Below are 25,302 nucleotides of genomic sequence, written 5' to 3'. Positions count from 1 at the left end.
AATGGACTGGGATCACCCTTACTGTAAAAAAAAAAAAAAAAAAAAAAACCCCGAACAGCTGAGAAGTGAGAGGGAGATGCAGTCCACTCAAGAGTGTTATTTCCAACAACACAGGATAATTGTGATGGACAGTACACATATGGACAGAATACACATTACTTTCTCTAGCTGGCTAAGAGATGCAAAATGCAGAATCATTGAAACCATCAAGATTTAGTGGATTTAAAGAATCTCTCTCACTCTTTCTCTCTCTCTCTCACATCATGTCAGATGAGTTTTGTTGATTGATGCTTTTGGCAGTACCCACTGTTGTTGCATTAAGTAAGCAATGTTACATTGCTATTTTGAGCCCAAACTAGCCAGCCAGCTGCATGCAGAAGAGATACAGAGAGATTCCAATCATTCCCCAATAAATTTTCATAGCTGCAACCCCTCTGGACTGTTTAGAGAAGCAAGCCCTCCTCTCACCATGTCTCTTTCTGCAATAGTAGCATGACATATTCATCTCAAGACAGAAGATCCATGACATACTAAATGAAAAATATTTCAAAAGTTTATCACAGAAAGATTACCATTTAAAAGCTATCTCTATTCCACAAATGGCAAATAGGAGATTCCCTTTTCAGAAAGCAATTCACAACAAATAATTGCACAGAGTTTAGTACCATATTTTCCAAATTAAGTTTCAGAAGCTTAAAAAGGAATTTTCAATTCTTGTGGATCAGGGCTGGACAAATGTTAGAACGGTTTATATACACACTCAAATGCTGTTCAGATGAATTTGATTCTGCTGCATGTGAAGGGTAGCACTGTAGGCTTCTACATTGTTCAATTGGAGAATATGTAACAACATTTTAAACCTTCACAGCAAGAATATACTTAAAAAAAATCCTCATCTCCTGTTTTTATTATTTTTAGTCGGTTACTGTTTTTTGTATGCTCATTTTTAGTTGATTGGTCACTGGTTCTATTATACTATCTGATCATGCTCTAACTGCATTATCAATTATTGTAAGAAAAAACATATATATTTTTCAAGATGATATTTAAATACATTATTATAAAAAGATCCCCTCTGCAAATAAATGTAGACCTGGCCTCCAGGGTGGGGAAGGAATGAGCAAATGTCCGCTCTACGGGGGACTGTCAGGAAAGATAATTCAGTCCAGAGAAAGAGGAAAATGTGGGAAGCTCAAAATAATTCTTGCTCTTGTTTGGTATAAGGTGGGGCAGAAAGAAATAGGCTTTTAAATTTCTGTTTATTCTACCCTACAACAATTCAGAGCATTCCAGGAATCGCCACCACACCTGCCTTTGGCCTTGCCTACCTTAAAGGTCTGACTGACATTTTCACAAAACAGATGAAACCAGATTATATATCAGTATTTTTAATGAACAGACAATCCATAAATGTAACAGCTGTTTGGAATACTTTTAAGGCATATTCCTGTGCTCATATTGTAGCACACGTTCAAGGAAAAAAGTCAATAAAATGTGAATATTATTATACAGTACAGTATTGGAACTTAATTTCCTTTAAACAGTTGGTACAGAAGCAAGGGAGAAGATTTAGTACTGAAACAGCAATAAATATTTCTATTATTAAGGGTGCACAGGATAAAAGTATATTACTCTTGTTTTGTTAAATAATTATTTTATAACTTGACAATATTGAATCAAAGTTCACCCCCAAATTTATTTTTTTAAACGCAGGTGCTTCAAAGTTTACATATGGCCTTGTTACATATCTTGTTGCAAATCAAGGTAAGATTTTAAATTTAAGAAAACACGAAAAACCTATGGTCTTTACAGTCTATTCTTTTGAGTGGTACATAAAATATTTTTTTTGGTCCTTTATTATTGGTTTATGCTTTTTTGAATACATTTTTCCATCTTCCTTTAACAAGGTTTGTATAAATATGGTTTTAAAGGCTAGTAAGGATCCTGATACACAGATACAGAAGCCTTTATTATCTATTTGGAACAATTTAGTTTTATAAAACAGAGAAAAAAACACAGAGGCTAGATTTTTTTTAAATTTATATTTCAGATCCTTTTAGAAAATCTGGAATTGACATTGGTGGTCTTGCTGGATGATAATGGTTGATCTATACAAAATACATAGGTATTGTATAGCAGTTTACTATATTCTCATTTTAGTTAATGAACTCTTTACTTCCCATTGGCTGTAGGATATCTATGGAAATCTGTAAAAATTGGGATTCCCACTTGGTGTTTGAATTCTTTAAAATGTTTGATTTATATAGCCCATTTAGCACATGACTCAGGATGGTATTAAAAGGGTCTGGTGGCTCAGCAGACTGATAGCATTGTGATTAACACCAGCTGTCTGCAATTACTGTAAGTTTGAATCTTACCAGGCTCAAGGTTGACTCAGCCTTCCATCCTTTCTAAGGTAGGTAAATTGAGGACCCAGTTTGTGGGGGCAATAAGCTGACTTTGTATAAATATACAAAAGTATGAAGGCTATTGCTTAACGCATTGTAAGCCACCCTGAGTCCCTGGAGAAGGGTGGCATATAAATAAAATTAAAAAAAAAAACCATCTAAAATGATACATTAAACAATAAAAACCAAAAAAGTATATAATGTGCCAGAAAAAAAAAATCAGGTAGTAGAATCACTTCATTTCCTGATCCAATGTCCGGTACTGGGAAAGAGTTGGACCTATAATGGCTCAAAAGGCAGGTAGGATGGAAGCCAACTGAATCTCAGGGAGATTCGGCTCCAAAGGGGAAGGTCAGCTATAAAGAAGCCATATCTCTCGGACTCACGAAATGATGATGGGACTCGGAGTATGGTGATACTCTCCTATCCTCCTGGATGGGCAGAAATAATCAGAGATAAGATAGACCTGCAAAAAAACCAGGCCATGTGCCATTAAGGACTTTATAACTAAGTATCAGCATCTTGAATTCTACCTAGAAGAGCTCAATCATTATGGACATGATTAGAGAGTTATGTAAAATATGTTGGGGCTTGGCCTCCTCTTTAGTCAAGATTCTACTTTATTTCCACCATTTGTTAAGATGGAAGTAGAAGTACAGTCTTGAGTCATATAAATGTATACTCTGGGATCTGAAAAGATCAGGACATATTTGTAAAAAAACAATTAGGTTAATAATAGTCATATACTTTAGGTGCCGTATTTTAAACTTTCTAATTGCAAGAGGAATTTGGATTGTCTAAAAATGCAAAATGGCAACATAGCCAATTAAAACATCTTTTGATTTCACTTTTTTTTTTTCTTGTGGCATTACTAGCACGCAAAATTCTTGAGTTGCTATCAACATACAAAGATGTTTTGGGTGATGGTAAACTTGCTGCGTTTTTAATAAATAAAAATATTGACAGGGCAAATGTTTGTAATTTGCAAGAACTTTGCAATCGGGTTGAAATACCCTGCCTTTTAATGCGCCAATGATTAACTGTCTTAAAACATTATATCTTTGTGTCCCTTCAAGACTCAGTGTTGACTCGTGGCTACCAGTTGGGCAAGTCCCTGCAGCTGTCTTGGCAATGTTTTCAAAAATGACTTGCCATTGTCTGCTTCCTATGGTATATAGGGACTGACTGGCTCAAAGTCACCCAGGACAGAGCATGGTACCTAAGGCAGGATTAGAACTCAGTGTGTCCTGGTTTCTAGCCTGCTGCTTTAACTACTAGAAAATAAATATCACTTATTTTTTGGCCAGAGCACGATATTCAGTTACACCAATAGACCTCTGTGGTAGATATAGTAACTGTCTGTATTAAAGTGACAGGAATCTGGCTTTGTGAACACTTCTTTAAATTCAAGAATATGGACTGAAGTTTTTTGGGTGTACAGATAGTCCTCAAGATAGAACAGTTCATTTAATGACTGTTTGCACTGAAAAAACTGACCTATGACCATTTTTCAGACTTGCAACCGTTGTCACATCCCCATGGTCACATGATTTCCATTCAGATGCTTAACAACTGACTCACATTTAGGACAGTTGCAGTGTCCCAGAGTCATGCGATCCCTTTTGCGACCTTCTGACAAGCAGTCAATGGGGAATCCGCTTAACAACCATGTCACTGATTTGCAGCGATTCACTTAACAAATGTGGCAAGAAAGGTCGTAAAATGGGGCAAAACTTAACAAATGTCTCACTTGACAACATAAATTTTAGGCTGTTTGTGGTCGTAAATTGAGGATTACCTGTATTTTAATTCCAAGCAGCCCTATCAAAGTTGATATTGTTTTATTGGAGAAAAACTTCAAACAACTTGTGTTTCAATTTTGTTTGAATATTCCAGCCATAGGAATCAATGGGAATGTGGGATAAGAAGCTATTCCCTTATTTTTCCCTCCATAGTTGCAAACTAGGTAAAGTTGTAATCAATTGAAAAAAGTTTGGCTAAGAACATGATGTTGAAAATACTATGAAAAGAAATATTCTCATAATGGGAATGTAGCTCATGCTTTCAACAATGTATGGTCTTGTGATAAAATAATAAAAGTTGAGGTTTGATGTTAATGCCTTATTCTACTGCACCAAAGGGAAGCCTGCGCCTTTTTTCTCTTTTTCTTCTTTTCTTTCCCTCATTTTTCTCTTCCCTATTTTCCCTATTTACTTTTGTATTTTCTTTGTATGCTATGTTATAAATTAATAAAAAAAACCATTAAATAAAGAACCTGCGAAATGTTTAAATGTGCATTTGTTACCCTACTCCACCACCAAAAGTAACAGAATTCTTCATTTCCTGAAATGAACATTTCAATTTGCTCAGATAGATTATGGAACAACAGCAACTAAGCTTTGAATCATTCCTAAAAAAAGAAATTTTTAAGAATTTTATATATTTTTTTAAAAAAGTAATCCTGTTGGTGAATTTTCTGGAGGCACTTTTTCCCCCCCAGCTTGCTTGCTAGGAGCAAGCCCCCCAAAAACCCTAACTACCGGTATATTCTTCTTTCTCAGTAGATCTACTTGTACAGCAGGTGGCTGCTTGTTTCCAAATAAATAAATAAATAAAATAAAAAAGGAAAATTCTCTTTTGTTTCTTCGTAGCAACAACAGTTAACAAGGATAGAATACACTTGCAAACATTCATCAAAACAACACAAGCCAACACGCTCCTGGTAGCTTTTGCATTTCTCCAACTCCAGTGTATTAGCAGTCCTTAGGGGGCGGGGGGAGGGGGGAATGAAGCAAATGAATGTACATGCACACGCTTATTCCTGCTTATCTGCCTGCAAAACAGACAACAGCCAGCTCTTACCCATTTAGCCACAAGAGCTCTTTCTGGGAGCAAAATAAATTTTTAAAAAGCACTAACTCGGCATGCTGGGAGGCAGGTGGCTGTGAGCACCCTTTTTCTATCTGGCCATATGGTTAATTGCTCTTTTTTTTCCCCTCTAAAGCCTCCATTCCCAAATAAGCTCATCCTGTATAAACAAATAGCAGCAAGGACCTAATGGCTTTCTGACATTTTAGCCTGGAAAAAGATGGGTGAGGGAAGGAAGGAAATAACCTATTACAAGTCAGAATTGTAGCCTTGGAGCAATCAGAACACTCAAATTGGGCCCCTTCAAATATTTGACATTCCAAATAAACTATCAAACTACAGTACGCATTTTGTTCCATGCGGAATTGAGGAAAACTTGAGACGAAAATGTTTTAAACTACCTTATTCAATAATTTAACAGAGTTATGGACATTAGAATCTAGCTTTGGATGTAAAAGTCAGTTGGTCATTAGGATCATTAATTCCATCATCTATGTGGCTCAAAAATACAGGCACTGTAGTTCTCCACCTATGACTAGTCATTGAGCGGCCATTCAAAATTATTGTAGCACAAGACGATTGCAGCGAGGCAAGGTCATGTGATCACCATTTGCAACTTTCACGGTCAGTTTCCACCAAGCAAAGCCAATGGGGAAGCCAGCAGGGAAGATCACAAGGCGCTTGTTTTTTTTCTTCAAGGAGCCCCACTGTAGTGTGTGTCCACCAGCCCACCCACGCTCCCCAGTGCCAGCCCACAACACTTGCGGCTCCTGCTTGCTCCCTCCAGACCTTCCCTGTGGCTCTAGCCAACCTACTTGCTGTGTGTCCCAGCCACCTGCAGCCCCCTCTAGTCCGCCTGCTCCCTCTGCTGGCTTGCCCATACAGAACACCTTCTTAGCCCTCTTACTTGGGACTCCCAACTCTTCCCGCTTAACAACCCCGGATCCTGGGGTTATCCTGGCAACTAAGAATGCTGTTGCTACGCAATGCAGTCATGTGGGCATCATACTTTTAACAACCGCATGATTTAGAAGTGGCAATCCCAGTCCCAATTGTCATCGTAACCCAAGGTCTACATGTAAATACGTTCAAGGCTATATAGCGTAGTTTGGCAGGGCTGTCAAGAGTATAAAACTGCTATGCAATATGCGTGAAAACGTACTCTTGAACTATGATTATCTGGCTAAAACCTTGTTGAGTTGCTAAACATAATAGATAAACTTCACTTCATTGGTCTATGTTGATTACAACTACAATCTCCCCCCCCCATCTCCTCCTCCTCTAAATTCCTCTATCCTAAAAAGCTAACATTTCTTTCATCTTAACTTTGAGGGATCTATCACTCCCCTCAGAGTCCACCCCCCAAAAAAAATCTGGCTTCTCTCATCTGAAGAGAAATACAATATTGCCCCTGGGTGGCATTAAGAGTAAACATATTTGTATTAATATATATTACAAATTCTGCTCCCACCCCCCACTCCCACTCCTTATCTTGAATCAAAGAGGGTCAGGATTGATTTGGCTTATTTTTTATTCAAGTTACAAAACAGAAGCAGTTGGTAAAGTCCACTCAAGGCAGGGATGAAAATCAAGGCTGTTGTAAAACAGGGAGCTGCTGTAAGAGCAAAAGCAACCTATGTAGAGACAGAAGTGTTTACACTCTTGGCTTGGCCTGGCCAGCCATTTGGGGAAGCAGGGGGAAAGAAAATGGGAATGGGTAAAAGGAAAATGGGTTCCCACCCAAGCAGCAGCATTAGCTAAGGTCAAAGGCGTACACACCACCCGCTCATAGGTACTGTGCAACTGACTTAAGAGCCTGGAAGGTTCCCTCTCTCTAAATTCACTCTTTTTTTTTTTTGTTTCCTACTCCCATTTAGAACAGGGGAAAGGCTGCCTCTGCAGACTGCTTAATGGGTTCCTCAGCTGTGGGAGGCACCTACAAACTGGGGCACAAAGTGAACACCTGTGTGCACTTAGCTTGGCAGCAAGTAAAGAAAAAGAGCATGAGAGCCCTTGCACTTTGCAGCTCTGTCTATAAGGCTGAAATGCTTGCAAATGTTTATTGAAATGCTTGGAAGTAGCTCTTGGTCCGTCTGATTTATTCACCCTGGAATTAATTTCTATATTAAACAGAGGCATTAACTGTAACAAAAGACCATAGCAGCCATACAGTCTTTTCCTTCCAATAGTGTCTGAATGTTAAAGGAACACTACTCCTTTTGTAGTATTATGGATCCCACAGACTATAGAGTTAGCAGATGTGGATCCACAGAACATTTGACACCATTTCAATTGCAGTCACAGAGTTAAAACTGTTCTAATTAATGGCCAAAATAATACGATAGAAAAAAAAAAACCCATTGCTTTCTGGTGTGCTAGGAACAATCCTTTAGGAAGCTGAGGATGTTATTGTCTCCTCCGTTTCCCCAAGAGATAAAAGTCTAAGGAACCCCAGTCACGATGGCCAACCTTATGAAAAAGAACAAATCAGGAGACTCTTATGAAAATGCCATTTTTAGGCAGGAAGAAACAAAGAGGCCTCCCTGTTTACAGCTAGATGCAGCTCCAAAGGTACTCCTAAGAGGGTCAAATGACCAGATCAACATTTATTGAACTTACATGTAAACAGTGAACCACAAGAAAACTGGGGAACACTTTCCAAGCCGGCTCGACTGAACCAGGCAGGCAGTGCAGTGCCCAGCTCAGTGTTCAACTGATCATTGCAATGAAGCCCACACCTTCAAATAGGCTTGTCTGTCCCGACTGTGTTTGCTGGTGTCATAATCCTCAAAGACATGGTGAGAAGTTGCTATAGAAAGGGCCTGCAGTCCAGGTGATTACTGACAGTCTAGTGAGCTGTCCACGCATGCCTGACAGGATTTGGAAGAGGTCATTGGTTCCTGGCTCTCTGTAAACCTGAGCTGTTTCCTCCTGGGTTTTGCCACCTCCTTGGCTGTCACTGTGGAGGAAGGGGGATACCCCTGGGGTCGGTGACTTGGCCTTCCTGGAGATTCTTGACCAGCTGGGCTAGCCAACGCTTGGTAGTGGTGTCGTCCTTCAGAACTTGGGCAAAGGTGGTGTCTTTCAGCTGATCAGGAAGGCACTGCCTGAGGGCTTCCCGTGCCCTACATCAAGAGACAAGAAAAAGGGGGCCAACAAATAAACTCACAGGGACAAGAGGGGAGCATGCCCCTCACCTGAGTATACAATTACTGTCCTTCATGTAAGAAACAAACAGACCAAGGCATCCCATTGCATCTCCATACCCTGCATCCTTCTCCTGTCCTATCACATTCCCTGGAATGCTGTATATTAACATTCTAGAAGATGTTAATTGTTAATCATGACTCTACTTGACTGAATAATTGAAGAAATGCACCTGGACTCTGTAAAAGGCTAGATCCATTGGTAGCCCTGGATCAATAAATACTAGTTTTGAATGAAAAGATGACAGCACAGCACTTCCTATAAGACAGCTTTGCGTTAACCTTGTTTTCTGGAAGTGGCTTAGAAAAAGGCAAAGTTTTCTTAAGTTTCTTTTGGCCCCTGTTGGTCATGAAAGAATCGTCTCCTGATCTTGGAATTTTATGATCACAGGTTCAGCCAGTGCTGCATTTATTTCATCTGTTTAAACCATTTGATTGTTGCTGTTTAAAATCTCTGTGAGGAAGCCTAAGAATACATCCAGACTCTCAAGTAATAGTACTTATTTTGGCAAGAAATCATTTTTCCCTTGAAAGATGCTCTACATATGGGAAGGGACTGGATTACTACCCCTAGCACTTTAAACGGCAACTATGACTAGTTCCAAGTGGAGCACCCTCCCTAACCTAATCAAAAGACCCCTAGAAACTTTTAAGATGTCTACCTTGGATTATCGGAAAGGCGAAGGTAGCAACGGACCACATGTTTCAGCAGCCTGGCAGAAGGCTCCTTGGAAAGTTGCAAGACCATTTTACCCTAGGTTAAAACAGAAAACAAGAATAATGAAGAAATACATTGACTTCCTCATACTCATTCCTCAATGCTTTTGCTGTCCAGTGCTCAATTCAACGTAAAGCCTTTTCAGGCAGCAAAACAGCTTTTCATATACTACTGTGCAAAATGTTACACCTACTATGGTATGTACACTGCTCAAAAAAATAAAGGGAACACAAGCAGAAGACATCCGAGATCTGACTGAATGAAATAGCCTTATTAAATACTTTGCTCGTTACATACAGTAGTTTTGTGTTCCCCTTAGTTGTTTGAGCAGTGTATAAACTACTGTATGTAAAGAACGAAGTATTTAATAAGGCTATTTCATTCATTCAGATCTCGGATGTCTTCTGCTTGTGTTCCCTTTATTTTTTTGAGCAGTATATATAAAATTTATTATATTTTATTTGAAGAACATAAATAGTAGTCCATTGTGAGACAGCTCCCCCAAAACAAAAGTGAACATATAAAAAATGATCAAAGATAACTCCCAATGCCCTCAAACAACATTCCCCCAGATATTAACATGCACATTTCATAGAGATCCAGCCTAACCCTAACCCGACTCTTGGGGGAACAGCTAGCTTTTCAAGGCTTTCAAGGTGGAGAGCTGCTAGATCTCAGGGGGGAGAGTATTCCACAGGGCAGAAGCATCTATGGAGACAGTCCACCTCCTAGGTCCTGCAGATGACATTTAATGGAAGAGACCTGGAACTATCCACCCTGTCCAGCATAGTGGAGCCTCAGAGGGAATGATCCTACAAAAAATCTGGCTCCATGCCATGCAAAGCTTCAAACATAATTACCAGGATCCTATCTTGAGCTATTAAGTTTTTATAAACAGAGAAGCCTACCAGTATCATTGCAACATGAGAAAATCGCTCATAAGTCTGACAGATGTATGCCAATCCCGTATCATCTAATAGGATCTTCTGTAAAATAAAAGTAGCAACCTGAAAAACAGAAAAGAATACGATTAACTGCTTGAGTTGAAAATGATACCGGAATAGGGCAGATGCTTAGTATCCTGATCAAATCACCAAAACCAAATACTTAAATATTTAAATCTGCGGATTCAGAATTGCAAACTGTAAAACTGAATCCAATCCACATAAAACACAGTAAAAAGACTAGACGAGAAAAGAATATTATTGCAACTATCTCTCCTAATACAGTAAAATACTATCAAGATGCTGGCCATGTTTGTTACATGTTGATTTTTAATTGTAAGCGACCCAACTTGTTTAGGACTTGGGTGGTGTATAAATGTAATTAATAAGTTAATAAGAGGTAAACAATTTCAAATGTACAGATATATACAGCAGACTTTACACCCATCGTCCCAGGACTAGCAAATGAATCCATGGCAAAAGTACTACACAACACACCCAACAAGACTGAAATATCCAGAATTGTGGACCTCTCCAAACTCTGTTGCACTGCCTACTTTCTGTTTCATGGATCAATATAAGAACAAATCATAGGAACACCCATGGAACTCCCACTCTCAGGACTCTCAACAGAGACTGTAATGCAGCATCTAGAAATTATATCATTCCTTCACATACAACCAAAGGTATGGATCTAATAATCTCAAAGGTGCTTTTTCAAAAGGCAACTGGTCTGTTTTTTCCTCGAGGAGTAAGAAAAAGTTTGCTTCTCATCTAAGAAGCTTCATCAGTTGTGGTGGTGGGGGGATGGAAGGATAAGTTCTGACAGGATGGGTGGTGGGGAATAAAAGGACTGTATTTCTTTGCAGTCATCTGGTCATTAGCACTCTCTCTGAGAGCTGTTGAGGCCAGTTGGGAGTTTATTTGTCCCTCAGGGTCAGGGTCACCTGAATCTGGGTGCAATTGGTTGTGGAATCTTCTTGGAACTACTGAAAGGGCTGTGTTGTAGACTAGAGATAGGTGGTGTCTTATTCCTCCCACTCTGTTGAGGGAGGGGCGTTCAATTTAACATAGATGGATTATTTGAACACCCCTCCCTCAACAGAGGGGGAAGAGTGGTCCTATCATAATAATTTAAGATTTACATATTGTAAGAATAAGTATAAAACTACTTTAAAATGAAAGATGGAACAGGCATCCATGATTTTGCTTTGTTTTTAAAGCAATGCTTTTTAAATGAAGCAGGGAATCATGACAATTTGAAAGCCACATCTTCAAATCACTTTGTAGAGAAAAAAATAGCTTGCCAATGTTAGATGGAAAACAAGTTTGTTTTGCACTGGAGTATCAATAAGTTGAATGGAAAAAATAAAATCAAAGAATTAAAAGCAGTACCATTTTTTAAAGTTCACTATCAGACAATTCATGACAATTTTGAACAGGTACATCTGCACTCTCTTGGTCGAAATAACCAACTTGCTAACTTAGGGTGTATCGTAGAAATAAGATGCACAGGCAAGAAAAAGAGCAACCATGAAGTTGGAATAATTTCATTAATAATGAAAGCAATACCGTTTTGGAAAGCTCACTGCCAGACTCCATGATGCGCAAACACAAAGGGATAATTTCAGTTGTTAGTAGGAAATTGATAACTTCTTGTTCATCTGTTTTCACAAGAGCCCCTTTAAAACAGAGAAAGACCAGATAAAATTTCACAGTTCGACAAAAATCTAATGGAAGTTAAACTGACCACAGTTAAAAGAAAATTGGTAAATTATAACTTATTAAAGGAAAGATGGTAGAACCACGAACTAATTTCAACTAATTGTGCTCGTGTTACTTTGGTATTTTTCAATTAAACAATGTCTACATTAATCAGAATTAATGTTGATTTATGATACAAATTAAATTTATCAAGGCAAAATCATCCATGATTGCAATAAATAAATGTTTGCCGTCAAAAATCTAAAACTTACTATAGAAGTTTTAGAACTAACAGGACCTTGCTATCTTTTATTCCTTCATTAACCAAATTTTAAATGAATGGACAGAATTACAGAAAATATTTGTAGAACTAGAGACTTGATTTCTGACAGAATATTTTTCCCCTTTGAATATAGTCCATTGAAAAAATGACCAGAAATTTCAACCTTGTTGAAATTATTACAAATAAGATATGTAATAATTTCTTCTTAAGCATATTCAATCTTAACAATTTAGACCATGATTGTCCAACATTTTGGCTTGCATGGAATGAAGATGAATTGTCTTGGGCCACATATAAATAAGTAATATAGTTAACATATATAAACAACAAACTTCCCTTATTTTTTAATATTTTTATTACCTTGTGGGGCTATATTACTAGCTGTTCAGGGTCACAGGTTGGATATGCCTGAACTAGACTAAAAAAAACATTTGAAAAATTGTGACATCACATCATTTACAAATCAAAGGACCCTTTTAAATACTACATAAAACTCTTACATCAGATACAAGAGGCTATTCCAGGGGCCATCAGCCTTTCTGTAAAGGGCCAGATTCTGCCTCTCTTCTGCATCCATGGGAACAGCTAGCAGATATGCAGGCCAAGGAGCATGGCAGCCATTGGATAATGCTGTCCTCCCAGCAAGGATGCTGCTGATAGACAGCAACCAGGAGGGTTTATGACAACTTGCCACAGCCAGCTCACTGTAGCCAGCTCACCACAGCCAACTCACCATGGGACAACTTGCTGTGGGACAAGAGTTACATCAATATCGAATAAATGGTAGAATCATTAAAGAAAGGATTGAAAAGGAGGGACAGAATGAAATGTGAATGACAAAAATTAAAATATTTTTAAATTTATTTTAAATAATTAAACTGAATTGTTAAATTGTCTGAGGTGAGTTGTTCCGCGGCTAGTTGGCAGTGGCGAATTTGTCATGGCAAGTTGGCAGCAGTGAGTTGTCTCAGTCCACAACCAAGATGCCTTGCTCTCCTTGGCTCTGTTCCTTACTCTGGAGTTTAGCTGAGGCTTAGGCATGATGGGCTGTAGTTTCTTAAGCCAGGAACTATGCAGAGCATAAAAAATGAACTTGTGATTTGAATTTGATGAGTCAATATGGGACTCTATATGGTAAAAAATCTGTTTCATTATCTTATTAAGGATTGATCATAAAAATAATTAATAGATGGTACAGGTGGTCCTTGCTTAATGAGCAACTTTTTGAAAATATGATGGTGCTGAACAAAGGGACTTATGACACACGACTGAAATTATGGCTGTTGAATCATCCTCAGTCATGTGATTGCAATCTGGGCCCTTGGCAATCCCTTCCACTTACAATAGGTTGCCAAGCACCATATAACCAAAACAACTCCTTTTGGTTCCTGGGGGCTGGCTGATAAAGATCTGTCCCCAAATCCAAGCAGGATTTTGACATGGAGTGTTTGCATCATGAGGCTTTTGGAGAAAGCCCCACAAATGAGAGGGAGCTTATACCCTATGGCCATCATGGCGAACATATGGCACGGATGCCACAGGTGGCATGTGGAGCCATATCGGTTGGCACACAAGTTCAGCTCTGCCAGCTGATTTTCAGGCCTTCTGAGCCCAACAGAAATCAGGAAACAGGCTGTTTCCGGCCTCTGGGGGGAGGGGGGGAAGGCCCGTTTTTCTTTCTCACCTGGCTCCAGAGCCTTTCTAGCCTTTCTGGAAGCCCTCCAGTGGCCGGAAATGGCCTGTTTCCCAACTGGGGAGAGTGAAAAACGGGGTGGTGAGGGTGGGGTGGTGTTGCTTGCCGGGGGGGGGGGGGGCACAGAATTACGGATGTGGGCATGCACATGTGCGACCCTCCCCCCACACTCCCCCCGCTTTTGGCACGCAATGGCAAAAAGGTTAGCCATCACTGCCCTATGGGAAACGTCAGATAAATCAATTTTTAAAAGTGTTTTTTTGTCAAAACTGCCAATGGGACCTATAGGCACATTTAAATCACAGACAATAAAAACAGTTATATCAGTTCCTTCAATATTTTGAGGACTTCCATTTTACATTAATTAATTTGTAAAATAAATTATTTGGATTTAGAAAGAACTAAAAAAATATAGCAGTGGGACATACATGTGGGATTAAGCTGGATCCTCTAAATTTACTTCCTAGTTGAACTGACATTTGTGCTAAATAGAATGTCAGAAATCTAGTGGCACAGACCATTTTAGGAGCTTTTCTCAACTTGTTTGCACTTCAGATGTATGGTGACTGTTACTTCTACAATGTACTGCCAATGTGGAAGTTCAAACACTGACAATCTGTCATATTATTCCACATAGTTTTGTAACTCTCAAGCCAAATTTAACCACCCCCCCCCGAATTAATGCAATGCTTTTCTATACTTTTTACTGATGAATATAGATTACTCTTAATTTCTCAAAAGCACGAATTTATTATAGGTAGCATAAGAAGCATCTTACCAATTACTCCAAGACTTGTGAGTCGCAGATATTCAAAGGGACGAGTCTTGCTGACAGTGTGCAAGAAGGGATACAAGAAGAGAGGGATATGTGCAGCAAGGAAAGCTGACCTAGACATGAAGGAAAAATGCATTTGACAAAATAGCAATCAGGAAGAGATAACTTTTATCATAACTTACGTTAAAATAACTATTTAAATATTAAGATACCTTTATTAGCTAATGATTACAATTCCCACAATGTCAAAATGCAAAGCATGTATACCTGGTTTCTGGATGTGATGCAACACATTGCAAAAGTGCCAGAGCATTGCATACTCTGTTGGATTGATGAGCTGTCAAAGTTGGTGGATTTATAGATGGGTAGATATTTACAATTTCCTATGAAAAAGAAAAAACACTAGCGTGAAAATATTTCTTACTGAAGCATTACCGAACACCCCAATAATTAGTTATGATCCATTGATAGAAAGAATTATGCTCATATACTGACTAGACAAAGCAAATCATTTAAAAGAAAGCTGAAGACATAAAATATAGCAATTACAAGAATTCTCATTTTGGAGACTTTTATAGTTTTGATTTGGATATCCCAAATTCTTTATAACTATCTTTGGAACTTGGTTCGAAGCAACTGTCATTATATTATCATGTTTTCATTTTCTCAGTTGAAGTATAAAGTTGTAGTGTGAGTAACTTAAGAGTATCTAGATATGTGCAAAATGAATTACTTTTAAGACAGGTGGGCAAGCTATCTCAATTAAAAGTTGCATTCAACCTACCTGTAACAGAGCTGCAATTGTGCCAAATGAGTGCCATAACATTGGGGCAAGATCAGGGACAGACTCTCGTTTTTTACTCAGCTCCAATAGTGCATTCTCACGAGTTTCAGGACTGGATAGTTCATTAATCCACTGGTAAATCTTCTCTCGATCAACCTGTGCAAGTGCCGTTGGCACCGGCTTTAAAAAGAGAGAACATGCTTAAGGAAACTTTATAATTGTGATCAACTTCAGGTAATTAATACTTCAACTGAATCAGGGCAAGCAGCAGTTTAAGTGGCTTTCTTCAGAAAGTAGAAGACCTCTGCCTCTTTGAAGGCTACTGGCATGAGCCCATCACGCAAAGATGCATCCTACTCTGTGGAGCTCACTAATCAATCCCTTATGGTTAGCTCAAATGAACCGAGATGGGAAAGGAACAAAAGTAAATGTGTTTAGGTAGACATCTTAAAACATTTTGTTCATATCCTCAAATGTCATAAACTGAATTTGATTAGTGTATTGGATACCCTAGTACACACTGTATCAAAAAGAAGTCAGAACTCAGTATGGATATGACTTGATGTTTAATAGTGAGCTCCTAATTAAAAAAAAAGAAAGAAAAAAAGCTGACAGCCTCAGGAATACAGGACAAAAAAGAGAGACAGAAGACTGAAAATGAATCAGTACCAAACTATGAATCTATTCTATGGTATGTCAGAAGTAACATGAAAGCCTTGGGACAGCGTACTTTAGTATTTGTTGAAAACAAGTTAATAGACTCATGAAAGAATTGGTGATAATGTGAACTGAATAAAAAATGAGTGACCAGTATAAAAAAACTTGTTGAAGAGGTTCAATATCCTAAAAAATAAAGTGATAATTTTCAAAGTAGAACAAAAGATGATGTATGAAGCAGCTTACAGACACGATGAAAGCAAAAGTATTTACAAGAATAGAAAGTCAGTGAGAGTTGTAGTGAAGTGTTAACTACATTCAGGTGTATTTCCTTTCCTAACATCTTGTTCTACAGCTCGAGTGTCAAACTCACCACGTGACATATCACAACTTTTTTTCCTTCACGGAGCTAGGGGTGGGCATGGCCTGCGTGTGACGCATCTACCCCGTGGGCCGCCAGTTTGACATCCCTGTTCTACAATACAATATTATTACTTACTCCTGTTTTGTGCTTTGCATAATGTTGCTTACCCTGCAAGGGAATAGCATGATGGGTATATACATAGCAATCACCTGACTATACCACAGCAAAAATTCTGCTCTGCTCTTTTAAACAGAGAGCTGAGGTTATGTCTTTTCACACCAATATTCACAAGAATCTGGTCCAGGTGGTCCAGGATTACAATCATTTGTTTAGTGACAATTCAAAGTTACAACACTGAAAAAAGTGACATGTCTCTTTTTCACATGGCCGCCACAGCATCCCTGTGGTCACATGACCAACATTCAGGAACTTAGCAACTGGCATCTATTTATGACCAGTTGCAGTGCCCCTGATCATATTTTGCAACCGTTTAACAAGCAAAGTCTTTGGGGAAACCAAATTCACTTAACCATGTTACTAACTTAACTGCAGTGCTTCATTTAACAACTGTGGCAAGAAAGGGCATAAAACAGGGCAAATTCACTTAACTATACTGATGAGCAATAGAAATGTGGAGCTCAACTGTGGTCATAAACTGAGGACTACCTGTATCAGGTACCAACAACTACCCTGTTTCCCTGTAAATAAGACCTCCCTGGATAATAAACCCAATTGGGCTTTTGAGCAGGGAAACACAGTAATAATTATGCTGTTTTCATTACTTCCAAAGTTTTATTCCACCATTACAGTATTCTTCAACACTGAAGCAATTACTGTATCTTGAATGGCCATAATTATGAAACTTTGTCCAATTTCTAAACTGAATGCCATTCCACATATAGTATCTTAAAAGTTTACTGTATATTAGCTTGTTTGTACAATTAATGTAACAAGTATGGAAGGAACAAGAGAACAACAGAACACAAAAATCAGGAGGGAAGAAGCAAAACAAAAAGGAACAGCATGCAAAGACAAGTACACAAGAGAACTGGTTTTCCACTCGTATCTAGAAAGGGAATCTAGCACTGCCAGGTTTTAACAGCATCTTGCTTTTCACAACTATTCAAATACTTCTATTTAGTTAAACTTCCAATCAAGTTACTGTTACGTTTGCTGGGAAGTCACTGGTAGAAACTTTAATCCAACCTATTTGCCATTTCAAAGCTACGTCCTATATATACTGCTCAAAAAAATAAAGGGAACACAAGCAGAAGACATCCGAGATCTGAATGAATGAAACAGCCTTATTAAGTACTTTGTTCTTTACATACAGTAATTTATACACTGCTCAAACAACTAAAGGGAACACAAAACTACTGTATGTAACGAACAAAGTATTTAATTAGGCTATTTCATTCAGTCAGATCTCGGGTGTCTTCTGCTTGTGTTCCCTTTATTTTTTTGAGCAGTGTATATACACGGTACTTAGATTTTTTTTAAAAAAAAATTCGAGCTACTTTCACACAACCCTAACTAATAACGCTCCCAAAACAGTACTTTTTGAAAAACTATTAAAACGTGAAATTAAAAAAAACACATGGATAACACTAAATGACTGCAGATAATTAAACATACCATCGCCAGAACTTTACCTAGGATCTACACGCCCAGCAGCTGGCCCTTAAGAAGCTCCCTCCAAATCACTAATCTCTGGAGCCACCTTCAGATGTCCCAGCGTTATATGCACCGGCAATTACAACCCCGCATAGTTTAGCATATGGAAATGCACGCAACCATCACCATCGGGTCGCTGCAAGCTCGCAGTACTCTCGAAGACAAGGCTCAGCTCCTGATCGGCAACGACCGGGGGAACAGGGAGCTGAGGGCGCAGGAAAGGATGAGCGTTTCTTATCGAGGACAATTTGGCGGGAAAAAAAAAAAACCCGGGCGGTTTGGTCTCGGAGCCCCCTTCCCCTTTAAGCTCGTCCTCCTCCCATGAGAGGAATGGGTGGCTCCCCCCCCTCTCTGCAAACAGGCCTCTCGTTCCCTTTAATAGGCACCGTCTGCATCGGGCCTAACTTGGCCTTACCGCAGCCGTGGCCAAACTGTGCATGGTCGGGGGCTTCTTTTGAGCTCAGGAGGCCGCTTCAACTTCAGCTGCCGCCATCATGGATCCGAGCGCAAGCCACCGCCTCTTCCTCTCGGCCCTTTTGGCTCCGCCGCTCTTGCCAACCGTCGTGACCTCTGACCTCTCCTTGGGCCCGAGGGGGGAGAAAAAGAGGCGGGGCGCATGCGTCGTGGCCGCTTCGAAGCCACTTTCAAAAACCGCGCACGGGAAAATTAAATGAAAAAAAAAAAAAAAAAAGGAGGCCGATTCCGCCTCCTCCTCCTCCTCCTCCTCCTCCCCTCTCCGCGCGTGCGCAGAAGGCCGAGCGCGAGAGAGTCGTCACTCGGCCCCGCGAAGTAAGTACTGTAGTCTCGGGGAAAGTTGTTCCTGCCGTCATCCGCGTGGAGGTCTGCGGCGGGAAAGGCGGCAGCCGGCCGTCGCCGTGATGACGTAAAAGAGGGGGGGTTCTCCCTCTTCGTTTCTCTCCCGCGATTGTTTCTCTCCCCACCTTTTTTTTTTTTTTAAATTCCTTCTTCTTCTTCTTCTTCACGTGCGTCTTTGCGTCAGACGGACGTTCGCGCGGCTGATCTGGTTCCCGCCAGCTGCCCTTTTCCACAAAACGAGAGGGGCGGGGGGGGGGGGGAGGCTTGGCTCTCCTCCGCTTTGGGGTCCGGCGAAGGTAGGCTGGCAAGCGCCGTGAGGTAGAAAAAAAGGAGGGGCGGCTCACGGGTGGGTGGGGGCAGAGAGAAAGACCCCCACCCCGAACGGAAGAGAGGCGACGGCATTTATACAAAGGGAGACTCGAGAGGTGCCCACCAAGGCTAGGAGGGTGTGTGTGTGTGTGAGAAAAGTGCCGTCGCCGCCTCCGCCATCCCTATTGAATTAGCCCGGGATGGGTGGATGTCTTTGGGGGCAGATTCGAAAAGGTGAATCGGATGAGAGGATACCTCAAGGGAGCGGGGAGAGCTGTTGCTGGACTGGGGTGGCACGTTGGAGCCTCCCCACTTTAGTGGAGCTAAACCCCACTTGTAGCTTCGCGAAAGGGGGCGAAATCCAACCTCTTGTGTGGTTTCTTACACCTGGGAACTCTGGACGTTTTGTGTGTCCTCCCCCCCCACAGTACAACACAACAGCAACCTGTGTGTGTGTGTGTGTATATATATGTATATGTATATGTGTGTATATATATATACACACACACACACACACACACACACATTTTAGGGATATATCCACAATTACACGGGAAGAAACCCGAAATATTAACTACACACACACACACACACACACACACACACATATATATATGAAAAGGTGCGTGTATTCTACCAGTTAGGTTGCTGTGAAGGCAGCGGGGTGGATGTTTTTTTTTTTCCAAATCATTTTTTTTTATTTTAAAACAAAATAAAAAAAATAACATACAAACATCATTCATTCAATGATGAATGCGGGGTGGATCTTCATGTGGGTCCAAAGAGGTGTGATGAAATGGACCCACCGCACCAGTTTTCAGCAGTTGGTATACGGATGGTCCCCAGCTTATGACCACAATCGAGCCTGTTAAGCGAGACACTTTTGTTAAGTGGACGTTTGCCCCATTTTACGTCCTGTCTTTGCCACGGGTGTGAAGGGAATCGCTGCAATCGTTAAGTGTTAAGTGAATCTGGCTCCCCCCCCCCCGCCGGTTGACTTTGCTTCTCAGAAGGTCGCAGAGTGGGAACGCATGACAACCAGGGACACTTCGACCATTATAAATGCAAAACCGGTTGCCAAGCATCCGAAAGTTGATCCCATGCTGCAACAGTTGTAAATGTGAAAAATGGTTGTAAGTCACTTTTTTCAGTGCCGTTGTAACTTTGAACTGTCACTAAATGAACTGTGGTAAGTCGAGGATTACCTGTAGTCCCTTGACCTCTTATTTCCTCAGGACTGTTATCTTTCTTCCCATCACCCCATCTGACTTTTTGCCGTTCCAGATTGAAATCTAAACTTTAATTTATCTTTCATTTTTCTCCAACAAGGGCTCCTTATCCTATACATAAAATGCCTCAAAGGTTGACCACCAGGGTAGTTGCTGACATATTGATTTTGACATTATATCTCTAGCAGAAATCTGAGATGTAGAATTGAAGCAAGTAAGACTGATTTCCTTGGTATGGAAATGGAGCTGAAGGAAAAGCTGCTTCGTATAGACAATACTTGTCTACTGTTTCAAAACTTTTAAAATTGGGCAGCATAGAAAGTGCACATTTTGGCTGCAGGTGTCTTGTGTTCATCTGCTTACTGCCTTGAAACTTTTGAAGCTGCCTTTCAAGTATTAGATATACTGTAAACTATACTGTGAACTGGCTTGCTGAAAAGAAAATAAACACACAGAGAATGAACTGTGTGTTTTTCCTAGTTTAGATGAAATTTTATTCTGCCAGTCAATATTTGGTTTATACAGATAGTCCTCGACTTGTGACTATTCTTTCAGTTGCCGTCCAAAATTACAATGGTGCTGAAAAAATGAAGGTAAGTCCAGTGAGCCTTAGGAGCAACCAGCAGCTTCTAACAGAGTGCTCTAAGTGTCCCGGGAGACCCAGTTTGCAGGTTTTAGCGCACTGGAAGCTGCTGCCCTTTGTAAAGTTTTGCAGGCTGGGCTGAGCAGAGAGTCTGGGTAGGTTCTGCTAGTTATGGGCTTTTCTTTATCCTTGCTGAAGCCAGCAGATTGGTTTTCCAGGAGCCTTCCAACAGAAGCTGCAGACTACTCTGTATCCCAAGTGCCTGCATCCCTCTGTTTCCCCTGGTTTTGCCACCACCTCAAACAGTACCTTTATATAGCCTTCATCTTTGACGGGAGTTGCCATCAACTCTCCTGCCTTACCTAGTAATGCAGAACTCTGTTGCCTCTTTGTTTGGCTGGGCATGGCAAGCTCCTTTGCCACTCAAAACTCCGAGACCCTGTTGTGCTTACCACACACATCCTAAGACTCCACCCTTGCTCGCTCTGGATTCCAGACCAGAAGTAGGAAGAAAGTAGCAAAGATCAGTGGAGGGTGGCAGGGATAAGTGGCAGAATGCAGAGCAGCCAAAAGGGCAGAGATGCGGGTGGGAGATAGGTGGGTTGGGGGAAATTGAAGCGAAGATGGCAGGTCAGGAGAATTATAAGATCCTTGCCTACTTACAGTCCTGTCCTGGCCTAACGACCACAGTTGAGGCTACTGAAACTGCTGGTGCTAAGCAGTGGGGTCACATGCTGTTTTGCCTAATGACTGCATCACTTAGTAATGGAAATTTGTATCTTGATTGCCACTGTAAGTCAAGGACTACCTATGGTACCCTTTGATTTCTGTATTGTTAGTTGACATTTTAAGGGGATTACTCCCTGATATTTATTGTAAATGTTCCCAACTACAATAGGTCCTTGCAGGTAGGTCGGTTGAAGGAATAAAAAAAATGGTCTCAAGGATACCCTAGCATCTGTTGACATCTTTTTAGTATTTGTATCTCTTTGAACCTATACATATTTCAGCAGTGGTGATTAACTACATTACTTGAAAATCCACTTTGCAACTTTCTGTCCTTTGTGACATATTGTTTCCCAAAATATATATGGAAGAATTCATACTTGTTTTGTAGAAGAGTATAACTTAAAAAAGGAGTTTTATTTTCTTTTAAAAAATACAATAGAAATATGTTATATTTAAAATGTAGATATATAAAAATTTGTGTATCTGTTTTCTAATTATTTAAGATTTTAAGAATAAAAGCTATTTTGCAATGGGTTTAAATTCAGTAGACTGGAAAATTAAACTCATGATTCTAACCAGTTTAAACACATTGAATATTGTAGGATTGGTTTATAATACACTACTTTTAACACTGAATGCTAATTTTTAGCAAACCAATCCTACAATATTCAATGTGTATACATCTACACACCACATATTCCTAAATTTCTTTAGAAAATCTGTTACCTCTTTCAGTCACTTCATCCAATTCAGTTATGCTTGGAAGTTGGGTAACTCATCAAAATATATCAGATTTATTTCTGCTCTGCTATATTTGTGATAACTTGTCAACATTCAACATTTCTGTCCAGTGTACTTTCCCCTGTCCTTTAATATTCTAGAATAGTTTGGGATTCATGGGGCATTGAACTCCCAAATGTAATGGAAAATTAATTATATCAATGGTATTTGTTTCACTGGTAAGCAAGCACAGTTGAATTCAGGCTGCATTTTGGGTTGGGGTAGTCATATTTTAGAAAGTTAATGTACAAACTTCTTGATTTTAAATTTACTGCCAAATTTTGAAATAGATGTAAACCATAGTAATCAACTTCTTAAATTTATTTTTTTGCAAACAGGTGTGTTAAAGAGTAGTCTTCATTATATTCATAAATTATTTGTATAAAAACATGACTCCATTGAAATTACATGGGTCTGTTCGCATGCGGAGCATACATACCGGGACTACAAAATGGAAAGAAGGAACATTTGAAATTGTGGATAAAGAGAGCAAAGTGATTTTGGTAATTCACTACAATGCTGGAGGAATTCCAAAAATATTTCCGGTGAGTTAGATTTCAGGGACTTTTTTGTTTGAAGTATTTTATTATTTGGGCCTTTATGAGCTACGGTGGCACAGTGGTTAGAGTGCAGTACTGCAGGCTACTTCTGCTGACTGCCCACTGCATACAATTTGGCAGTTTGAATCATACCATGCTCAAGGTTGACTCAGCCTTTCATCCTTCCGAGGTGGGTAAAATGAGGACCCAAATTATTGGGGGCAATATGCTAACTCTGTAAACTGCATAGAAAGGGCTGTAAAGCACTGTAAAGTGGTATATAAGTCTAATTGCTATTGCTATTATGATAGCTTTCTTTTTCAAATTCATTTAACTGTCACTTGAATTTTCCTCAAGAGATTCATTTCACTTTTCCAGAACACTGACATTATTATATTGGGAATTACCGGTGTTCAGTTGTTGTATGTTCAGTGGATTTGTTTATGAAAGAAAAAAATGTTACATTTATCTGAAAAAAACATTTGTTTTTATGTAAGCATCATGTTTTTTTTAATTACAATGCTAAGGATAAAGCTATTTGATCATTGCTTAATTTTGTTCTAATTCTAGTGTTGAAAGACTGAAGATTCAGTTTTATGGTTCTACTCCTTTATATGCAGTATTTCCATGACAGTTTCAAAATATGTGTGGGCTCCTGTCTCAATTCTGCAAATCTCATATTCATGTTTATACTGGAGTAAGCCCTACTAAATGAATAAAATGAGTTAAAGGTTTCATTGACCCTCTGTCTACCTTTTAGAGTACAGTTTCCTTTTTTGTCTCTATAGTTGTTTTATGTTTAGCTGAGAAATATCCAATTTGGTTTTTTTTTTTAAATTAACTCCTCTATTAAATTTTAAAAAAAGAGATCCAGAATGGGAATTATGGTTTGAAAGTTGGATAGTAGTCCCATTTTATATTGTGGTGTCATATAGACAAATGTAAATATTGCCCTGTTTGTCAGAAAGGCTTTCCCTTTGTTATGTTGTATAAAGTGTCATTGTGCTTAGAATTTGTGTTTGGGTGTGTGTAGAGTTTGTGAACATACACAGGCTATGTTGTAAGCTTTTTTATACGTATGTGATTTTATATATGTACATGATCATATATGGTTTTTGTGTATTTTCTTTCTAGCTGAACCATAATATAAAAAATGTAGTTGTACGACAAAGTAAAGGGAAATTATGTTGCTTGATGATAACACTGAAGGATTCAAGTGTTTTGACTCTTGATAAAATACCATCAAAAGATGCTAATGAAATGAAGCTGTATCTGGAAGCTATTCAGAACAAGATTCAGACAGGTTAGTATAAAACACTAATTTTCTTATTTCTTGGAGGGGGATATATATACGTGTGTGTGTGTGTGTGTGTGTGTGTGTGTGTGTTGTGTGTGTGTATTTCTCTTTAGCCAGGTTCTTCCTACATAAACCAAGATTTTTATGCAGCCCTAGTTCAGTGAAATCACAATCCACTAGTTTCTAGGCTTTTTTCAGGCAGCCAGCAAGCACCCTGCTGCCCATTGGGAGACTAAAAGATCCCAATGGGCAGCAGGGTGCTTGCTGGCTGCCTGAAAAAAGCCTAGAAACTAGTGGATTGTGATTTCACTGAACTAGGGCTGCATAAAAATCTTGGTTTACGTAGGAAAAACCTGGCTAAAGAGAAATACACATAAAGGCCTACGAAAAGAACACACACACACACACACACACACACACACACACACACACATATGAAGTAGTTGGATAGTATAGTGGTTAGAGCACTGCCTTTGACATGGGAGATGAGGGTTCAAATGCCTGCTAGTGACCTAAGTGACCTACCTTGTCACTTAGGATCCCTGGGCAAAGACTTCTAACACTTTACTGCTTATCTCAAACTTGAAAGTGACACAAATTAGGAGAATCATGCCCTGCCTGGATGTTGCCTTGGATTAACAAGATCCGTGTCAGATATTGAGGAACTAGGACAATCTGACAATAAGTGGGCTACCAGAACAAACCATGCATGGATGAGACTAGAGAGTCTAGAACTGACAGACTTGCTACTGCAGCAATAGATTTAATGAGAGCGAATATATGAAATGTGTGAGGAAACTGAATGGACAAAACATACTAACTGAAAACAGCTAATTACCCAATGTTTCAGCATAGTGAAGAGGAAGCTGTTCTCGCAGCTTGAAATAGACCAACTACCGTATTTTTCGGAGTATAAAACACACCTTTTTCTCCCCTAAAAAA

The 25,302-nt window shown here is 39.5% G+C and overlaps 2 protein-coding genes across 4 annotated transcripts in view; one reads left to right on the top strand and one right to left on the bottom strand.

Moving 5' to 3' along the window:
- Nucleotides 1-6,789: 6,789 nt before the first annotated feature.
- CNOT9 (CCR4-NOT transcription complex subunit 9) lies at nucleotides 6,790-18,609 on the bottom strand. Of its 3 annotated transcripts, none has more exons than XM_070957131.1 (8): nucleotides 18,494-18,609; nucleotides 15,384-15,563; nucleotides 14,867-14,982; nucleotides 14,603-14,712; nucleotides 11,717-11,826; nucleotides 10,109-10,207; nucleotides 9,145-9,236; nucleotides 6,790-8,401 (listed from the first exon to the last, which is right to left on the bottom strand). In XM_070957131.1, the coding sequence occupies exons 1-8, from the start codon at nucleotides 18,515-18,517 to the stop codon at nucleotides 8,233-8,235; spliced, it is 900 nt and encodes a 299-aa protein (XP_070813232.1). In that variant the 5' UTR covers nucleotides 18,518-18,609; the 3' UTR covers nucleotides 6,790-8,232. The 3 variants fall into 3 exon arrangements, with proteins under 3 accessions (XP_070813232.1, XP_070813233.1, XP_070813234.1); XM_070957132.1 differs by lacking the exon at nucleotides 18,494-18,609 and adding an exon at nucleotides 18,040-18,090; XM_070957133.1 differs by lacking the exon at nucleotides 18,494-18,609 and adding an exon at nucleotides 18,057-18,089.
- A 216-nt stretch (nucleotides 18,610-18,825) lies between these two features.
- USP37 (ubiquitin specific peptidase 37) overlaps nucleotides 18,826-25,302 on the top strand; it is a 45,408-nt gene continuing 38,931 nt past the window's right edge. Inside the window, exons 1-3 of the mRNA XM_070954231.1 lie at nucleotides 18,826-18,867; nucleotides 22,863-23,069; nucleotides 24,198-24,366. Of these exons, the coding sequence (XP_070810332.1) occupies nucleotides 22,914-23,069; nucleotides 24,198-24,366 (325 nt within the window). The 5' untranslated portion in view covers nucleotides 18,826-18,867; nucleotides 22,863-22,913. The remainder of the gene's footprint in view (nucleotides 18,868-22,862; nucleotides 23,070-24,197; nucleotides 24,367-25,302) is intronic.

This window comes from Pituophis catenifer, unplaced genomic scaffold, assembly GCF_029215685.1.
Source record: "Pituophis catenifer annectens isolate HBS135680 unplaced genomic scaffold, rPitCat1.0.hap2 SCAF_1, whole genome shotgun sequence".
Taxonomy (NCBI): domain Eukaryota; kingdom Metazoa; phylum Chordata; class Lepidosauria; order Squamata; family Colubridae; genus Pituophis; species Pituophis catenifer.
Note: the sequence above shows the minus strand (reverse complement) of the source record. Positions and strands in the feature narration are given on the sequence as shown.